The sequence below is a fragment of the Panthera onca genome, chromosome C1 (genome assembly GCF_046562875.1).
Source record: "Panthera onca isolate mPanOnc1 chromosome C1, mPanOnc1 haplotype 2, whole genome shotgun sequence".
NCBI lineage: Eukaryota > Metazoa > Chordata > Mammalia > Carnivora > Felidae > Panthera > Panthera onca.
The window spans coordinates 7,506,250-7,522,804 of record NC_138346.1 but is presented as its reverse complement, the minus strand read 5'-3'; the positions used below and the strand labels follow the sequence as shown (position 1 = coordinate 7,522,804).

Sequence of the window (16,555 nt, the reverse complement as noted above, 5' to 3'; positions counted from 1 at the left end):
AAAGTATACAATTCGGTGGGTTTTAATATATTCACAGAGTTGTAAACCACTGTTTAATTCCAGAACATTTCATCATTATTTTTTGTGATAACTCTGGCTATTTCGTTTACACTCTGGCCATATTTTGTATGAAGATATCACTATTAAGAAAGAGAAGCTATGGCGCCTGGGTGGCTCAGTCGGTTGAGTGTCTGACTGGCTCAGGTCATGATCTCATGATTCGTGAGTTCAAGCCCCTCATCGGCTCCCTGCTGTCAGTGCAGAGGCCACTTTGGGTCCTCTGTCCCCCTTCACCTCTCTGCCCCTTCCCTGTTTGTGCTCTGTCTCTCAAAAATAAACAAACATTAAAAAAAAAAAAAACAAAAAAAACTTGTTAGAAGACCTCTGTCACAACCGTGTTAAGTTCTAAAACAGGTGTGATATTATTAATCTTTGGTGATTTTCATCACCATAGTGTCATAAGCAGTTTTTGTTTTATGATTTCTTCTGAATTAGGCTAGTTCTGTCTTTATTCCTGAAATGTAATTTCATCTAGAATCATCAGATATTTTCATTGACCAAAAGGTGTTTATTGCTATAAGGAGTACACAAGAAAGGGTTCTGTCTCCAGTGATGGCTGGAAATTTCCTTTTCAAAACTGGCCAATTTCCTTTTCACATAGATTTGACATTTGGCTATATTTTGGTTTAGTTTTTCTTAAAAATATTCCTACTATAAAGTATTTGAAACAGACAAATTTGAAAGTATTACTACAAATAACGATACATTTACAATTCAGATATATAAATCTTAAAATCATTACATATTTGTGTGTGTTTTTGTTTTAAAAAATAAGATTTCTCATTTGAGACTGCCTGGGGTATACTGTACCCCTTCTTTCCCAGGGATTACTTTGAATTGGATTATTTTTCTCATTCATGTTTTATTATTTTCATTACATGCTTGTGTATTCTCTTGCCATAAAAGTTTCATTTTATAGGGCTATAAAATTTAAAAAAAATTTTTTATTATTATTTTAAAAATATCTTTGAAAGTAATGTCTGCACTTATTGTGGGGCCACTGCCCTGAGATTGAGAGTCACACGCTGTATGTCCTGAGCCAGCCAGGTGCCCCTAGAGTTTGTTTTTAAGTAATCTCTGCATTCAACATGGGACTTGAACTCACAACCCTGAGATCAAGACTTGTGTGCTCTACTGACTGACCCAGCTGGGTGCCCCTATAGGGTTATGAATTTTGTATTGAAGGTAGCATACTGTAGTTTTTATTCTGCAGCTTGCTTTTTTTTTTTTTCAGTAATGATTTTAGATTTATCTATGTTGATACACATAGCTTTAGTTTGTTCATCTCTCTTGCCTAGTATTTCTTAACTGAGAAAATCCAGAGTTTTTCCAGTCTCTTTTGGTTAGATACTTAGGTTGTTTTCAAACTTTGCTGTTGCAAATTATGCTAAAGTAATCATTCTTAGAACATGTGTTGTAAAATTGGAATTGCTGGATTTGGTTCTGTATTTTTTAAAATTATTATTATTATTATTTTTTTGTTTCTTTGTGTTTTTTTAAATATTTAAATATTTCTTTTTTAAAAATTTATATCCAGGTTAGTTAGCATTTAGTGCAACAATGATTTCAGGAGTAGATTCTTTAATGCCCCTTACCCATTTAGCCCATCTCCCCTCCCACAATCCCTCCAGCATCCCTCTGTTTGTTCTCTATATTTAAGAGTCTCTTATGTTTTGTCCCCCTCCCTGTTTTTATATTAGTTTTGCTTCCCTTCCCTTATGTTATCTGTTCTGTGTCTTAAATTCCTCATAGGAGTGAAGTCATATGATATTCATCTTTCTCTGGCTGACTAATTTCACTTAGCATAATACCCTCCAGTTCTATCCATGTAGTTGCCAATGGCAAGATTTCATTCTTTTTGATTGCTGAATAATACTCCATTGTGTGTGTGTGTGTGTGTGTGTGTGTATATATATATATATATATATATATATATATATATATATATACCACATCTTCTTTATCCATTCATCCATCAATGGACATTTGGGCTCTTTCCTTACTTTGGCTATTGTCGATAGTGCTGCTATAAACATTAGGGTGCATGTGCCCCTTCAAAACAGCACAGCTGTATCCCATGGATAAATGCCTAGGTCGTAGGGTAGTTCTATTTTTAATTTTTTGAGGAAGCTCCATCCTGTTTTCCAGAGTGGCTGCAACAATTTGCATTCCCCCCAGCAGTGCAAAAGAGATCCTCTTTCTCCACATCCTCTCCAACATCTGTTGTTGCCTGAGTTGTTAATGTTAGCCATCCTGACAGGTGTGAGGTGGTATCTCATTGTGGTTTTAATTTGTATTTCCCTGATGATGAGTGATGTTGAGCATCTTTTCATGTGTTGGTTGGCCATCTGGATGTCTTCTTTGGAGAAGTGTCTATTCATGTCTTTTGCCCATTTCTTCACTGGATTATTTGTTTTTTGGGTGTTGAGTTTGATAAGTTCTTTATAGATTTTGGATACTAACCCTTTATCTGTTAGGTTGCTTGCAAAATCTTCTCCCATTCTGTTGGTTGCCCTTTAGTTTTGCCGATTGTTTCCTTTGCTGTGCAGAAGCTTTTTATTTTGACGTGGTCCCAATAGTTCATTTTTGCTTTTGTTTTCCTTGCTTCCAGAGACATGTTGAGTGAGAAGTTGATGCAGCCGAGGTCAAAGAGTTTTTTGCCTCCTTCTTTAGGATTTTGATGGCTTCCTGTCTTAATGTTTAGGTCTTTGATCCATTTTGAGTTCATTTTTGTGTATGGTGTAGGAAAGTGGTCCAGGTTCATTCTTCTGCATGTCGCTGTCCAGTTTCCCCAGCACCACTTGCAGAAGAGACTGTCTTTATTCCATTGGATATTCTTTCCTGCTTTGTCAAAGATTAGTTGGCTGTATGTTTGTGGGTCCATTTGTGGGTTCTCTATTCTGTTCCATTGATCTGAGTGTCTGTTTTTGTGCCAGTACCATATTGTCTTGATGAGTTCAGCTTTGTAATACAGCTTGAAGTCTAGGATTGTGATGCCTTCAGCTTTGGTTTTCTTTTTCAAGATTGCTTTGGCTATTCGGGACCTTTTCTGGTTCTGTACAAATTTTAGGATTGTTTGTTCTAGCTCTGTGAAGAATGTTGGTGTTATTTTGATAGGTATTGCATTGACTATGTAGAATGCTTTGGGTAGTATTGACATTTTAACAATATTTGTTCTCCCTATCCAAGAACGTGGAATATTTTTCCATTTTTTTGTGTCTTCTTCAATTTCTTTCATAAGCTTTCTGTAGTTTTCAGTGTACAGATTTTTCATCTCTTTGGTTTTTGGTGCATGGTTCTTTACATTTTTTTAAATGCACAGATGTGGATAATGTAATGTATGTGTTGCTACATTTGTTTCTGTAGTGTTTTAAGCCCTTTTGCACTCTTACCTGCAGCAAATGAGAGGACTCATTTTTTTAAATTTTTTTTTTTTTTAATGTTTATTTTTGAGACAGAGAGAGAGCATGAACGGGGGAGGGTCAGAGAGAGAGGGAGACACAGAATCTGAAGCAGGCTCCAGGCTCTGAGCTGTCAGCACAGAGCCCGACGCGGGGCTCAAACTCACAGACTGTGAGGTCATGACCTGAGCCGAAGTCGGACACCCAACCGACTGAGCCACCCAGGCGCCCCGAGAGGACTCATTTTAAAAAAAAATTTTTTTTTTTTTTTAACGTTTATTTATTTTTGAGACAGAGAGAGACAGAGCATGAATGGGAGAGGGTCAGAGAGAGGGAGACACAGAATCTGAAACAGGCTTCAGGCTCTGAGCTGTCAGCACAGAGCCCGACGCGGGGCTTGAACTCACGGACCGTGAGATCATGACCTGAGCCGAAGTCGGCGGCTTAACCGACTGAGCCACCCAGGCGCCCCAGAGGACTCATTTTTATGCAAACCCCCAGCTTTTGTTTTTTACATTTTGGCCAAAACATTGGCTGTGATAGTTGTTTTTAATTTGTATCTCACTAGTAACTAGTAGCTGGATCATCTTTTCATATGCTCATGGTCATTATGGTTTTTGATTTGCCTGTGTTATTTGTCCATTGTTTTACTCGGTTTGTCTTTCATGGTGATTTTACAATTTATTTATATACTCTGTATCAATAAAATCTTACGTGTTTTAAAATAAAAGGTACTCATATTCATTGTAGAAAATACAGAAAAGTATAAAGGAGAGAATCTCCCCCATAAACTCATCATGTAGAGATAATTACATGATAATTACTGTTAACGTTTAGTATGTTTTATTGCAGTTTGTTTTCTTTGTATATCTTTAGTTGTCAAAATATACCGATACAGACTGAATCCAACAGCATATTAAAAGGATTATACACCATGACTGAGTGGAATTTATCCTCAGAATGCAAACGTGGTGCAACATAAGGAAAATCAATGTAATGTACCACATTAATCGAGCCAAGGAAAAACCACTTGATCATCTCAGTTGGCACAGAAAAAGTGTTTGACAAAATTAATCACTTTTCTTGATAAAACTGTCAGCGAAGGTAATAGAAGGGACCTTCCACATGATTAAAGGCATTTATGAAAAACCCACAGCTAACCTCATTCCCAGCTGTGGAAGACTGAAAGCTTTTCCCCTAAAATTGGGAACAAGACAAGGTTACCTGCTTTTACTACTGATATCCAACATTGTGCCAGAGCATTTAGGCTAGAAAAAGACATAAGAGACCTCTAAAAAGGAAGAGTAAAGGGGCACCTGGGTGGCTCAGTCAGTTGAACATCCAACTTCAGCTCAGATCATGATCTCGCAGTTTGCGATTTCGAGCCCCACATCAGGCTCACTGTTATCATTGCACAGCCTGCTTTAGATCCTGTCTCCCTCTCTCTGTCCCTGCCCTGCTTGTGCTCTCTCTCAAAAATAAACAAACATTAAAAAAAAAAAATTAAAAAAATAAGAAGGAAGAGAAGAAGTAAAACTATGTCTATTTTCAGGTGACATGATCCTACATGTAGAATATCTTGAAGAATCCACATACAAAAAACTATTAGCACTAATAAATGAATTCAGCACAGTTGTAGGGGTCAGGATTGACATAATCTGCAAGGGAATTATGAAAACAGTTTCGTTTACAATAGCATCAAAAACAGTAAAGTACATAGTTACAGATTTAACCAAGGGGATGTAAGACTTTTACATAAAACTACAAAATACTGTTGAAAGAAATTAAAAAAGATCTAAATAAGTGGGAAGCCATCAGTGTTCATTCAGCCTTGGAAGACTTAATATTGCCAGTCAATCTACTCTCGGTGCAGTCTCCATCAAAATCACAGGGGTTTTGGGGTAGAAATTGACAGGCTGGTCCTACGATTCATACAGAATTGCAAGGGACCCTAAATAGTCAAAATAGTTTTGAGAAAGATCAAAGTTGGAAGATTCATACTCCCCGATTTCAGAACTTTACTACAAAACTACAGGGATCACAACTGTGGTATAAGGATAGACCTACAGGTCAGTGGAATAGAAGTCCAGAAATAACACCAGATTGTTCCATATGCTGAGTTGCTTTTAAGAAGCTTTGTATGAGGATCTTTCTTGTTTCGCTGATGCCATAGCTATAGCATTTTTCTAGTACTTTTGCCATGTTCAGTATTTTTATTTTTTCAGATTTATTTACTTATTTATTGTTTGAATAAAGAATAAGTCATAAGTCACATGGTTTCAAAATAAAAATCTACTGAATAGCATGTAATAGGAAATCGCTTTCCCATCACTTCCCTCAGCCACCAGCATCTCTTTCCCAAAAGCAGCAAGTGTTAGCAGTTCGTTTTATATTTTTCCAAGTAAATATTAAATATGTCTTCCCCCCGGGCACCTGGATGGCTCTGTCTGTTATTTATTTATTTATTATTATTTTTTTTTTAATTTTTTTTTTAACGTTTATTTATTTTTAAGACAGAGAGAGACAGAGCATGAGCAGGGGAGGGGCAGAGAGAGAGGGAGACACAGAATCTGAAACAGGCTCCAGGCTCTGAGCTGTCAGCACAGAGCCCGACGCGGGGCTCGAACTCACGGAGTGTGAGATCATGACCCGAGCCGAAGTCAGACGCTTAACCGACCAAGCCACCCAGGTGCCCCGGCTCTGTCTGTTAAATGTCCGACTTTGGCTCAGGTCATGATGTCACAGCTCATGGGTTTGAGCCCCACGTTGGACTCTGTGCTGACATCTTGGAGCCTGCTTCAGATTCTGTGTCTCCCTGTCTCTCTGTCCCTCCTCTGCTCATACTTTGTCTTTCTCTGTCTCAAAAATAAACAATCATTAAAAAATTTTTTTTAAAAATGTCTTCCCCCTTTTATACACGTAATGGTCTACACTATGCATTGTTCTGTACTTCAGACATTGAGTATTTTTACTGAAAAATTCACTGCACAATCGGCAAAAATGTTCTTCCATTGTTTTAGTTTGTGTATCTTTCCCCAGTATAGTGAAGAGTTTTTTGAATGTTTGTGTTCATATATAATGTTTTGTTCTTGTCTTTGCCAATTTTTCTATGGATAGTAGTCTTTTTCTAGTAACTACTTATGTGAGCTCACCCTAATCCTGCCTGTTAAATTTTGTAAATTTTAATTTTTTTAATTTTAGTTTTTAATTTTTCAATTTTAAAAATTTGAAAATTGCACTTAATGCCTTAGTATACCAGTTTTATTCTGTGATTATCTTCCAATTTTTAAATGTATTTATACATACTTTTAATATTTTATTTTTATTTTTCTTATAATAATTTCCTAGATTTCTTACAGGCTAAATGTAAATGGGCCAGAAAAGCTTTTTAAGAAGTAGGGAGGGGGGCGCCTGGGTGGCTCAGTCGCTAAAGCGGCCGACTTCGGCTCAGGTCATGATCTCGCGGTCTGTGAGTTCGAGCCCCATGTCGGGGCTCTGTGCTGACAGCTTAGAGCCTGGAGCCTGTTTCAGATTCTGTGTCTCCCTCTCTCTGACCATCCCCCGTTCATCCTCTGTCTCTCTCTGTCTCAAAAATAAATAAACGTTAAAAAAAATTAAAAAGAAAAAAAGAAGTAGGGAGGAGGACTTGTTTCTGTTTACCAAAACATGATAGACTTTTAATCAACAATAAGTAATTGAATCATCTAGAAACACCCTGTAACACTTCTAAGAAATCAGTATTTAGTAAGTGCCCAATAAATCATTTGAAAAATCAAAGATTATTCAACAAAATGCTATTGGGAACTGTTGGTTAACAATTTGAAAAAGAGTAAAGTAAGGTTTGCACTACACCTACACGACAAAAGTATGTCTGGAATGACGAATGCAGTAAATCTTCTTTTGCTTTTGTAATGGAAAAGTTTATCTTAAGGTGCTATGGTCTGGGTATTATAATTACGATAACCACAGAAGATCATCAGAGTCCATTTCCGGACTCAGTTAAAACACATCATTTTGGATTCCTGACACTTAACTTACTTGAATCCTTTGTCTATAAAGTATGCTGGAGTAGGACAGTGCTTAAAGCAGGCAAAAGATTCACTAGCATTTTGATGTTGTCCTTTTGATGGTTAGGCACTCCCTTCAGGGATTGTTTAGATCTTTGAAGACTAGAATTTTGCATATTGTTTTTTTACCCATACCCTCATAGGGGAGGTGGTTAGTTCTAATAACCTACAATAGCTTTTTGTTGCATATGTTAAATTTCTTGAAGTTACCTGAAATAGGTATTTTATGTCTTTAAAATGCAAGTTAGTTTTGTGCATTCTCTTTTTGTATTAATGAATGGATGCATGTAGGAAAAAAATTTTTTTAAGTTTACTTACGTATTTTGAGAGAGAAAGAGTGAGAAAGGACAGATGTATTTTGAGAGAGAACGAATGAGAAAGGACAGAGAGAAGAGAGAAGAGAGAGAGAGAGAGAGAGAGAGAGAGAGAGAGAGAATCCCAAGCAGGCTCCATGCTGTCAGTGCAGAGCCTCATGTAGGGCTCGAACTCACGAACCATGAGATCATGAACTGAGCCAAAATCAAGAGTTGGACACTTAACTGACTGGGCCACCCAGGCGCCCTGGAATGACATTTTCTTAAAACAAAATTGAGGGGCACCTGGGTGGCTCAGTTGTTTAAGCGTCTGACTTGGGCTCGGGTCATGACACTGTGTCATGATGTCTCCCTGTCTCTCTGCCCCTCCCCTGCTTGCTGTTTCTCTCTCTCTCTCTCTCTCTCTCTCTCTCTCTCTCTCTCTCTCTCTCTTTCTCTTTCTTTCTTTCTCTCTCTCTCTCAAAAATCAACATTAAAAATATTTATTAAGAAAAACACACAAAAAACCCAAAATTGATGCTCAGAAATCTGGTCACTGTTTTGGTTTGGCATTTCCCTTGAATACATTTATCAGTTTGAGAAGCAGGACTTTTTACATAGCTGCTACCTAATTTACATTGTTGTATTTTATGTGTTTATTTTTTTAATGTTTGTTTATTTTTGGGAGTGGGCGAGTGGGGGAGGGTCAGAGAGAGAGAGAGGGAGACACAGAATCTGAAGCAGGCTCCAGGCTCTGAGCTGTCAGCACAGAGCCCCGACATGGGGCTCGAACTCACGGACCGCGAGATCATGACCTGAGCCGAAGTCGGCCGCTTTAGCGACTGAGCCACCCAGGCGCCCCATACATTGTTGTATTTTATTTATGTGATGTCAAAGGAAATTATGTATGCATTTTTGAATAGATAATAACATGTATTTATGTAAAAAATTCAAAAAGCACATATAGTGGGAAGCAATTATTCTATGAGTCACCCTAATTCTGCCTACTTATATTGTTCCTCAGAAGTAGCCACTGTTTCCATTTTGTGTTTCCTCTCAGTGGTGGTTAATATATCTGCACCTACTTAAATATCTGTTCCTGTAAAAAAACACATAAACCTAAATGCAGCATGCTATGCACATAGTTCTGTACTTCATTATTTTCACCTTTGGGTCTGTTGAGATGAGAGCAAATACTTCTTTAGCTTTTAATGTGTCCGACACTGTTTTAAGCACTTGTCATGTAATGGGTTAAGTGCTGGCAGCGGCCCAGGAGGTAGATGTAAATATGGTTCCTGTCTCCTTTATCTAGATGAGTAAAAGGAGGTTCTGAGAAGTGGGTTAAAGGAATAGTCAGTCTCAGGCAATCTGGCCTTTCCATGCTCTTTACTACAGCTGTGCTTTTATCTTTATACATTCAGTTGATCACATGAAATTGCAGTTTTTGTGGGTCAGAAGTGGTTGAATATTAGCATTTTCATATGGATCAACCTAATAGAGTTGCCTCAGTTTTTAAAACAACTGCATAGAATTTCACATGAAGATGGCCGTGACTTTTTTAATTCTTTTTAAAAGCTCTGTGCTTAACGTGGGGCTTGAACACATGATCCCAAGATCAGGAGCCTCATGCTCTTACTGACTGAGCCAGCCAGGCACCTCTCATGATTTTTAAATTGCTCCCATTGGTTGATACTTAGGAGGTCCCCAATTCAATTTTACAACAGTACTGCAGTTAAAGATCTTTTTGCTTATGGGAGTTTTCGCATGTGTTACAAGAGGAATTCTGTCAGAGCGTATAGACATCAAAAAAAATTTTTTTTTAATGTTTATTTATTTGAGAGGGAGAGAGAGAGAGAGCCATAGAGTGTGAGCAGGGAGGGGCAGAGAGAGAGAGGGAGACACAGAATCCATAGCAGGATCCAGGCTCTGAGCTGTCAGCACAGAGCCTGAAACAGGGCTCGAACCCACAAACTAAAATCATGAAGTCGGATGCTTAACTGACTGAGCCACGCAGGCACCCCAAAGGGTATAGACATTTAAATATAGAACTTCCAGAAATTGCTTTCCAGAGAGGATAGAAGTTTGCATTTTCAGCTGCAGTGTGTGAGGGTGTAGGAACGTATATGCAAGTTTCTCTGCACTCTATTGATGGGTACATTTGAGTTGTATACATGTTTGGTAATGTGTTCACCTGCATGGGATCCTGGCATTAATTAGTGAAGTTAGCTCTGAGGTCTGTTTTAAAAAAAAAAAAAGAAAAAAATTTTAATGTTTATTTTTGAGAGAGACAGAGACAGAGCATGAGCATGGGACAGGCAGAGAGAGAGAGAGAGAGAGGGAGACAGAATCTGAAGCAGGCTCCAGCTCTGAGCTGTCAGCACAGAGCCCAACATGGCGCTTGAACTCATGAACTGTGAGATCATGACCTTAGCCGAAGTTAGAGGCTTAACTGACTGAGCCACCCAGGTGCCCCAGAGCTCTGTTATTCCAGTATTAGATTATATTAATCTAGATTTTGGGACGTCATAGCTTTGCTTAATTGTGTTCCCAGAGGCACTTCTTCCCCCGGTTGCTCTGTGCTATAAGGTAAGTTGACACATTTGTTTCAGCCGGTTTTTTAAAAATTATTATTAGGTACGTTTTTTAACATACAGCTTGAAATAAGTGTTGGGCATCATCCTGTAAATTTTAGTTACCTTAAATCTTGAGTTTTGAAGTTACTTGATTATACACTTATATACCTATGAAACTCAAAGGAAAAAAAACTTACATTATAAATTTCTAAAATTTATCAGAACAAATTGTAATAAATAAAATTCTGAGAAAGATAACTAATGAAGAAGGTAATGAGTAAATGACCCATAAATTAAAAAACAAAAAAATTCAGTAATGGGGGCGCCTGGATGGCTCAGTCGGTTAAGCGTCTGACTTCGGCTCAGGTCGTGATCTCAACAGTTTGTGAGTTCGAGCCCTGCGTTGGGCTCTGTGCTGACAGCTCAGGGCCTGGAGCCTGCTTTGGCTTCTGTGTCCCCCCCCCTCTGTCTGCCCCTGCCTGCTCACGTTCTGTCTCTGTCTCTCTCAAAAATAAATTAAAGAATTAAAAAACTCAGTAATGAAAGAAGTTTTTTAACCAGTTGCATGTTGATTTCCTTAGAAGAGGTATAGAATCACATTTCAGTTGATTTTGAATTGAAACTGCAGATGGGGACTTCACAGTGGAAACACAATTTGGATTTTAATTATTAGTTGAATCACAAGATTCTTTTCAACCAAACTCTTAAGACTTGTTCCTTGTCCTTCCACCAGCAGGGTCCTTAGCTGCAGCCATGCACAAGTTACATTTTCGTCATTGTGCCATACCTCTGCGTGTTTGCATAAATGTCTGTTAGGTTCTAAGTATACAGAAAGTATTCCTGTAAGAATATATATTCCAACATTTTCTGAGTTTAAAACTCCCTTGCAAAATTCTCCTTCAAATGCCCAGGAATTTTATATTTTATAGATCATTTTCAAGATTTTAAAAATTGCTTCTTGTTTTACTGTTTCCTAAGGCCTACGTATTGCATTTATCCAGAAGTGTCAACTAAACATATTTTTTGGCTCCTAGGCTTCCAGTGTTCCTTTATCTTCCCCTTTCCTGTTTGAAGGATTCCCACTCACTACTATCCCACTGTTTTTGACCCTATCCAAATTGGGTGTGGTTGCAAATGCAGGGTAATGACTAATTGGGATTTTGGTTTTTTCAAGCATGCTCTTCCCCTCCCCATTAAGATGGTTGATCTTGTTTATGTAGATTCTTATTTGGCCCTTCCCTTTTATTTATGATTCTTGTCATTCTATTAAATAATACTTGGTGCTACTAATTCACATTGGTGAACAGAATGAGGCAAAAATGATCATTTTTCTCTTTATCATGCTACTCTTGATTCAGACTTTTTGGTGACCATCTCTTGTTTCTACCTTTCACTAGTTAATCCTTTCAGGGGCATCTGGGTGGTTCAGTTGGTTAAGAATCCATTTCTTGATTTTGGCTCAGGTTGTGATCTCGTGGTTCATGAGATTGAGCCGCGAGCCAGGCTCTGTGCTGATAGTGGGGAGCCTTCTTGGGATTTTCTCTCTCCTTCTCTCTGCCTCTTCCCTGCTTGTGCTCTGTCTCTCTCTCTCTCAAAATAAATAAATAAACATTTCCATTTTTTCTATAGTTTTCAGCGTACAGATCTTTTACCTCCTTGGCTAGGTTTATTCCTATATTTTATGGTTTTTGGTGCTATTGTAAATGGGGTTGATTTCCTTGATTTCTCTTTCTGCTGCTTCATTATTAGTGTATAGACATGCAACTGATTTCTGTACGTTGATTTTATATCCTTTGACTTTACTGAATTCACATATTAGCTCTAGTGGCTTTCTGGTGGAGTCTTTCAGGTTTTCTATGTAGAGTATAATCCAGTGAAGAAATGGGTGGAAGACATGAATAGACACTTTTCCAAAGAAGACATCCAGATGGCTAACAGACACATGAAAAGATGCTCAGCATCACTCAGCATCAGAGAAATACAAATCAAAAGCACAATGAGATGCCATGTCACACTGGTGAGAATGGCTAAAATTAACAAGTTGGGTAACAATAGATGTTGGTGAGGATGTGGAGAAAGGGGAACCCTTTTGCATTGTTAGTGGGAATGCAAACTGGTGCAGCCACTCTGGAAAACAGTATGGAGGTTCCTCAAAAAATTAAAAATAGAACTACCCTACGACCCAGCAATTGCAACACTAGGTATTAATTCAGAGGATACAGGAAGTGCTTTGAAGGGGCACATGCACCCCAATGTTTATAGCAGTGTTGTCAACAATAGCCAAAGTATGGAAAGGGCCCAAATGTCCATCGATGGATGAATGGATAAAGAAGATGTGGCGCACGCACACACACACACACACACACACACACACACACACACACTATGGAGTATTACTCAGCAACAAAAAAAGAATGAAATCTTGCCATTTGCAACAGTGTGGATGGAACTGGAGGGCATTACGCCATATGAAATAAGTCAGAGAACGGTAAATACCATATAATTTCACTCATGTGGAATTTAAGAAACAACAGATGAACATAGGGAAAGGGAAGAAAAATAAGATAAAAACAGGGAGGCAAACCATAAGAGACTCTTAAAATACAGAGAATAAACTGAGGGTTGCTGGAGGGGAGGTGGATGGGGAAGGGATGGGCTAGATGGGTGATGGGCATTAACGAGGGCACTTGTTGGGGATGAACACTGGGTGTCATATGTAGGTGCCAAATCAGTGGGTTCTGCTCCTGAAATCAATACTACATTGTATGTTAACTAAGTTAAATTTAAATAAATCAAAAAAAAAACATGAAAAAAAATTTTTAATAAAATAATAAAGTATCTTTTCAAACAGGATTTCTTCTACCAAGTTCATTATGGTGCATATTTATCCCGTCTGCTTCTGGATATATACAGTGATTAGAGTTTATTTAATATTTCCTCACAGAACCTAATAAGATATAAGGCATTGGTTGTCAGTGTTTGTTGATCTGAAATGTTAATTTGAGATTTTCAGGTAAAATTAGGTTTTGGATCATCTTAGCATGCGGTGTAGTTATGGTTTCCCATTGTTTGTAGTAATTAGATGCCATTTTATAGTTGGAACGGGAGATGGGGAGAAGCAACATGCAGTTTTATCTGTTTTATCCTTTTTTTCTTTCTTTTTTTTTCGTTTTTGTTTTTGTTTTCGACAGAGAAACTTTTCCATGTCTGTTAATAGTGCTGCTGTCCTGCGATTGACAGGACGAGGAGGAGGAGGAACAGTGGTGGGGGCTCCTAGAGGTCGAAGTTCTTCAAGAGGGCGAGGTGAGCTTCCATGTGGCAAATGTAATAATGGAGGAAGAGGAGAGAGAAGTCACTTTAAACATATAATACTTGATTTTTAAAAAACTGCTTTTGACATTCACTCTGTGTTAAGTGTCTGAATATTTGTTTTCTGAATCATTTCTCGGTGTATCAGCTCCACACCTCCTGATTTGGAGCAGAAGAGGGTAATTCTTGAGCGTGAGGGTTCCTCGTTAACTTTGGCAAATCCCCATCCCTATTCCTCATCCCCAGGGAGCCTTGCCCTTTGCCATAGCTCTGGGAAGTGCCTCGGCTGCTGAGGCAGCAGCTAAGTCCGCAGGCCTTGGTGACACACCCTTTCTGTATAAGGCCGTGTGCGAGGAGTGTCCCCAGCCAGAGAGAGGCTTTAGTAAAAGCCCTCTGTCTCATCAGCGCCAGGGCTCTTTTAGAGGGTAGAGCAAAAAATAATTATGTATCAGTCAACTTACTTAACTTATGGTTTTATAGATTTGTGTCTCAGAAGAATTATTTTGTTGATATTACTTGTTTTTTCGCTGTCTGTTCCTTGTTTTGTATTCATTGATTTTCTGCAACATGAGGCCATTCTGGATGTTTTCAATATAAATATTCAGCATTTACCTCTTGAGTTGGTTAACTCATCGCAGTAGTCTAGACACCTCTTGTAATTTTTGAACAAGCGCTTCAGAAGTGGAAGAGTTGGGTATCTGCAGAGCCAGAGGCCACTGTCTCCACGTACCGCACCGCCCAGCTTGGTGTGATCAAGGGTGTGGAATATCTGGATTCTCTTTTTCTTAAAGTTGTGCCTTATGAATAGAAGAATTTATACTCAGCCTTTATAGAGGCCATATGAAGTTCTGCACTCCTGTGAAGAGGACACTTTCGGTTGTCCATTCCGAATGTGGGAATGCAGGGCGCCTGGGTGGCACAGTCGGTTAAGTGTCTGGCTTCTGATTTCGGCTCAGGTCATGATCTCACGGTTCGTGAGTTTGAGCCCCACGTCAGGCTCTGCGTAGAGCCTGCTTGGGATTCTGTCTCTCCTTCTTTCTGCCCTTTCCTCGCTTGTGCACTCTCTCTGTCTTTCTCTCTCAAAATAAATAAGTAAACTTAAAAAAAAAATGTAGCACGTGGGAGCGCCGGGGTGGCGAATAATGATGGGGCAGCTAAAGCTCTCCGCTTGTAGGCCACGTACTGTTAGCAAGGTATACGTGGTTTTTCCTTCTGAATTTGTCAGTTTCCAGAACGGAGTTTTTAACCTGGGGATTTGTTAGAAGTACTTCTGCAGTCGGATCCTGGGTGGTGAGATTTAGGCATGTGTGTGCTTCAAAAGCTCCCCATGCCATTCAGATTCTCACGTGCAGTGAGGTTCCGTTGGTCCAGAATTCACCTGAGGTCTTTGTGTCTTGGTGGTGTGGTGCAGTGGTGATGTGGAGATGGCTCTGGGCTACTGCTTGGGTGTTGCCTGTGATTTTCTTTGGTAGGCTGGCAACAGGGGGAGGTTGCACTCAGGTGGCTTTGCCTCCAGTGCTTTTTAGGGTAGGTTGTACAGAGATGATTATTCAAGAAGGGTGGCCCACAAGCCAGCGCTTCTGTGAGCCTCAAGTGATCACCAACTTTGTGTGCTGTAAATACACACCAGTCTCTCTAAACAGTCTTAAAAAAACTCCATATTGAGAAACAAACGAAAGGATTGGTAAATTTCTCCCTGCTTTCTGATTCTTTCAAGTGGGGGGTTATCGCATAGTGTCCTACATTCAGAATTTAAACTGGGCATGTGCAAAAAGATAGATACTGTGAGAAAAGCAGTGACTTAATTAACATTGATGTGAACAAATGGTATGAAACTGGTCAAATGAATGAATTCACTTTGTAAAAAACATTTTTAGCATCATTGTCCAAAATGGGATTTCTTTTCCGATGATTTCATGAGATCATTAATCTGGTTTTGTTTTCTTTAGTTAGTACTTAATTTTAACTTGTGGGTTAAGTGATGATTATTATGGCTCCCCCCTGCCATGGGCAAAGCTAACGTTAGATGGTTATTTTGGCTCTTTTTAACTTGAGATTTTTTTTTTTTATTAAAATATTTTATTTATTTTTGAGAGAGACACACACACACACTCACACATACACACACAGAGTGTGAGCAGGAGAGGGGCAGTGAGAGAGGGAGACACAGAATCCAATGGAGGCTCCAGGCTCTGAGCTGTCAGCACAGAGCCCGACGCGGGGCTTGAACTCATGAATCACGAGATCATGACCTTAGCCTAAGTTGGATGTTTAACCGACTGAGCCACCCAGGTGCCCCAAACTTGAGGAGATTTTGATGTGAAAACCAACTGACTTCTAGACTTCTAAATATCGGGAACTAGTAAAATTTAAACAAATGGGTGGGGAAACAGTGTAAAATGTCATCTTTCTATTTTACCTGGTAAAGGTGTTTAAGAGTACAGCAGATCCACACAGCTGTCAGCCACTTGTCTTTATCATCATTTAAAGGAAGTATATTTTAATCCCCCAAAAGAATTGGGTGAAATCTCAGACAATAGGACAGTCCTTTGAATATTTAGCTGTGTGAGAGATTCATCATGTTATGTGTACTTGCTGCTGCTTATATGAGAACTGTATTTAGAGATGATTATGGTCCTTACAATTGGAAATCTCTAGAATCTGATTCTTTTTATGTGTCTCCTTATAATAAGCTTTAGTCTGATAAGGAGGACCAGTACCAGTGCTAGTTAACTTGGCAGAAAATATTTTTGTCTGTGGTTTGCTTGTTTTTCTGGCAACCTGAAGGCTTTTTTCATATTCAGGTTTCTAAAATAAAATACTTTTTCAAGGTGCTTGGTACTTATTGGTTT

At 38.8% G+C, this 16,555-nt stretch overlaps 1 protein-coding gene across 8 annotated transcripts in view; it reads left to right on the top strand.

Moving 5' to 3' along the window:
- Window positions 1-16,555, top strand: part of GIGYF2 (GRB10 interacting GYF protein 2) — a 146,987-nt gene that overhangs the window by 45,051 nt on the left and 85,381 nt on the right. For 7 of the 8 annotated variants that reach the window (XM_060624170.3, XM_078450773.2, XM_060624166.3 and 4 more), the window contains one exon: window positions 13,586-13,697. The exons of the other annotated variant lie outside the window; for it this stretch is intronic. In XM_060624170.3, coding sequence (XP_060480153.3) covers window positions 13,586-13,697 — 112 coding nt within the window. The remainder of the gene's footprint in view (window positions 1-13,585; window positions 13,698-16,555) is intronic. 8 annotated transcript variants of the gene reach the window in all.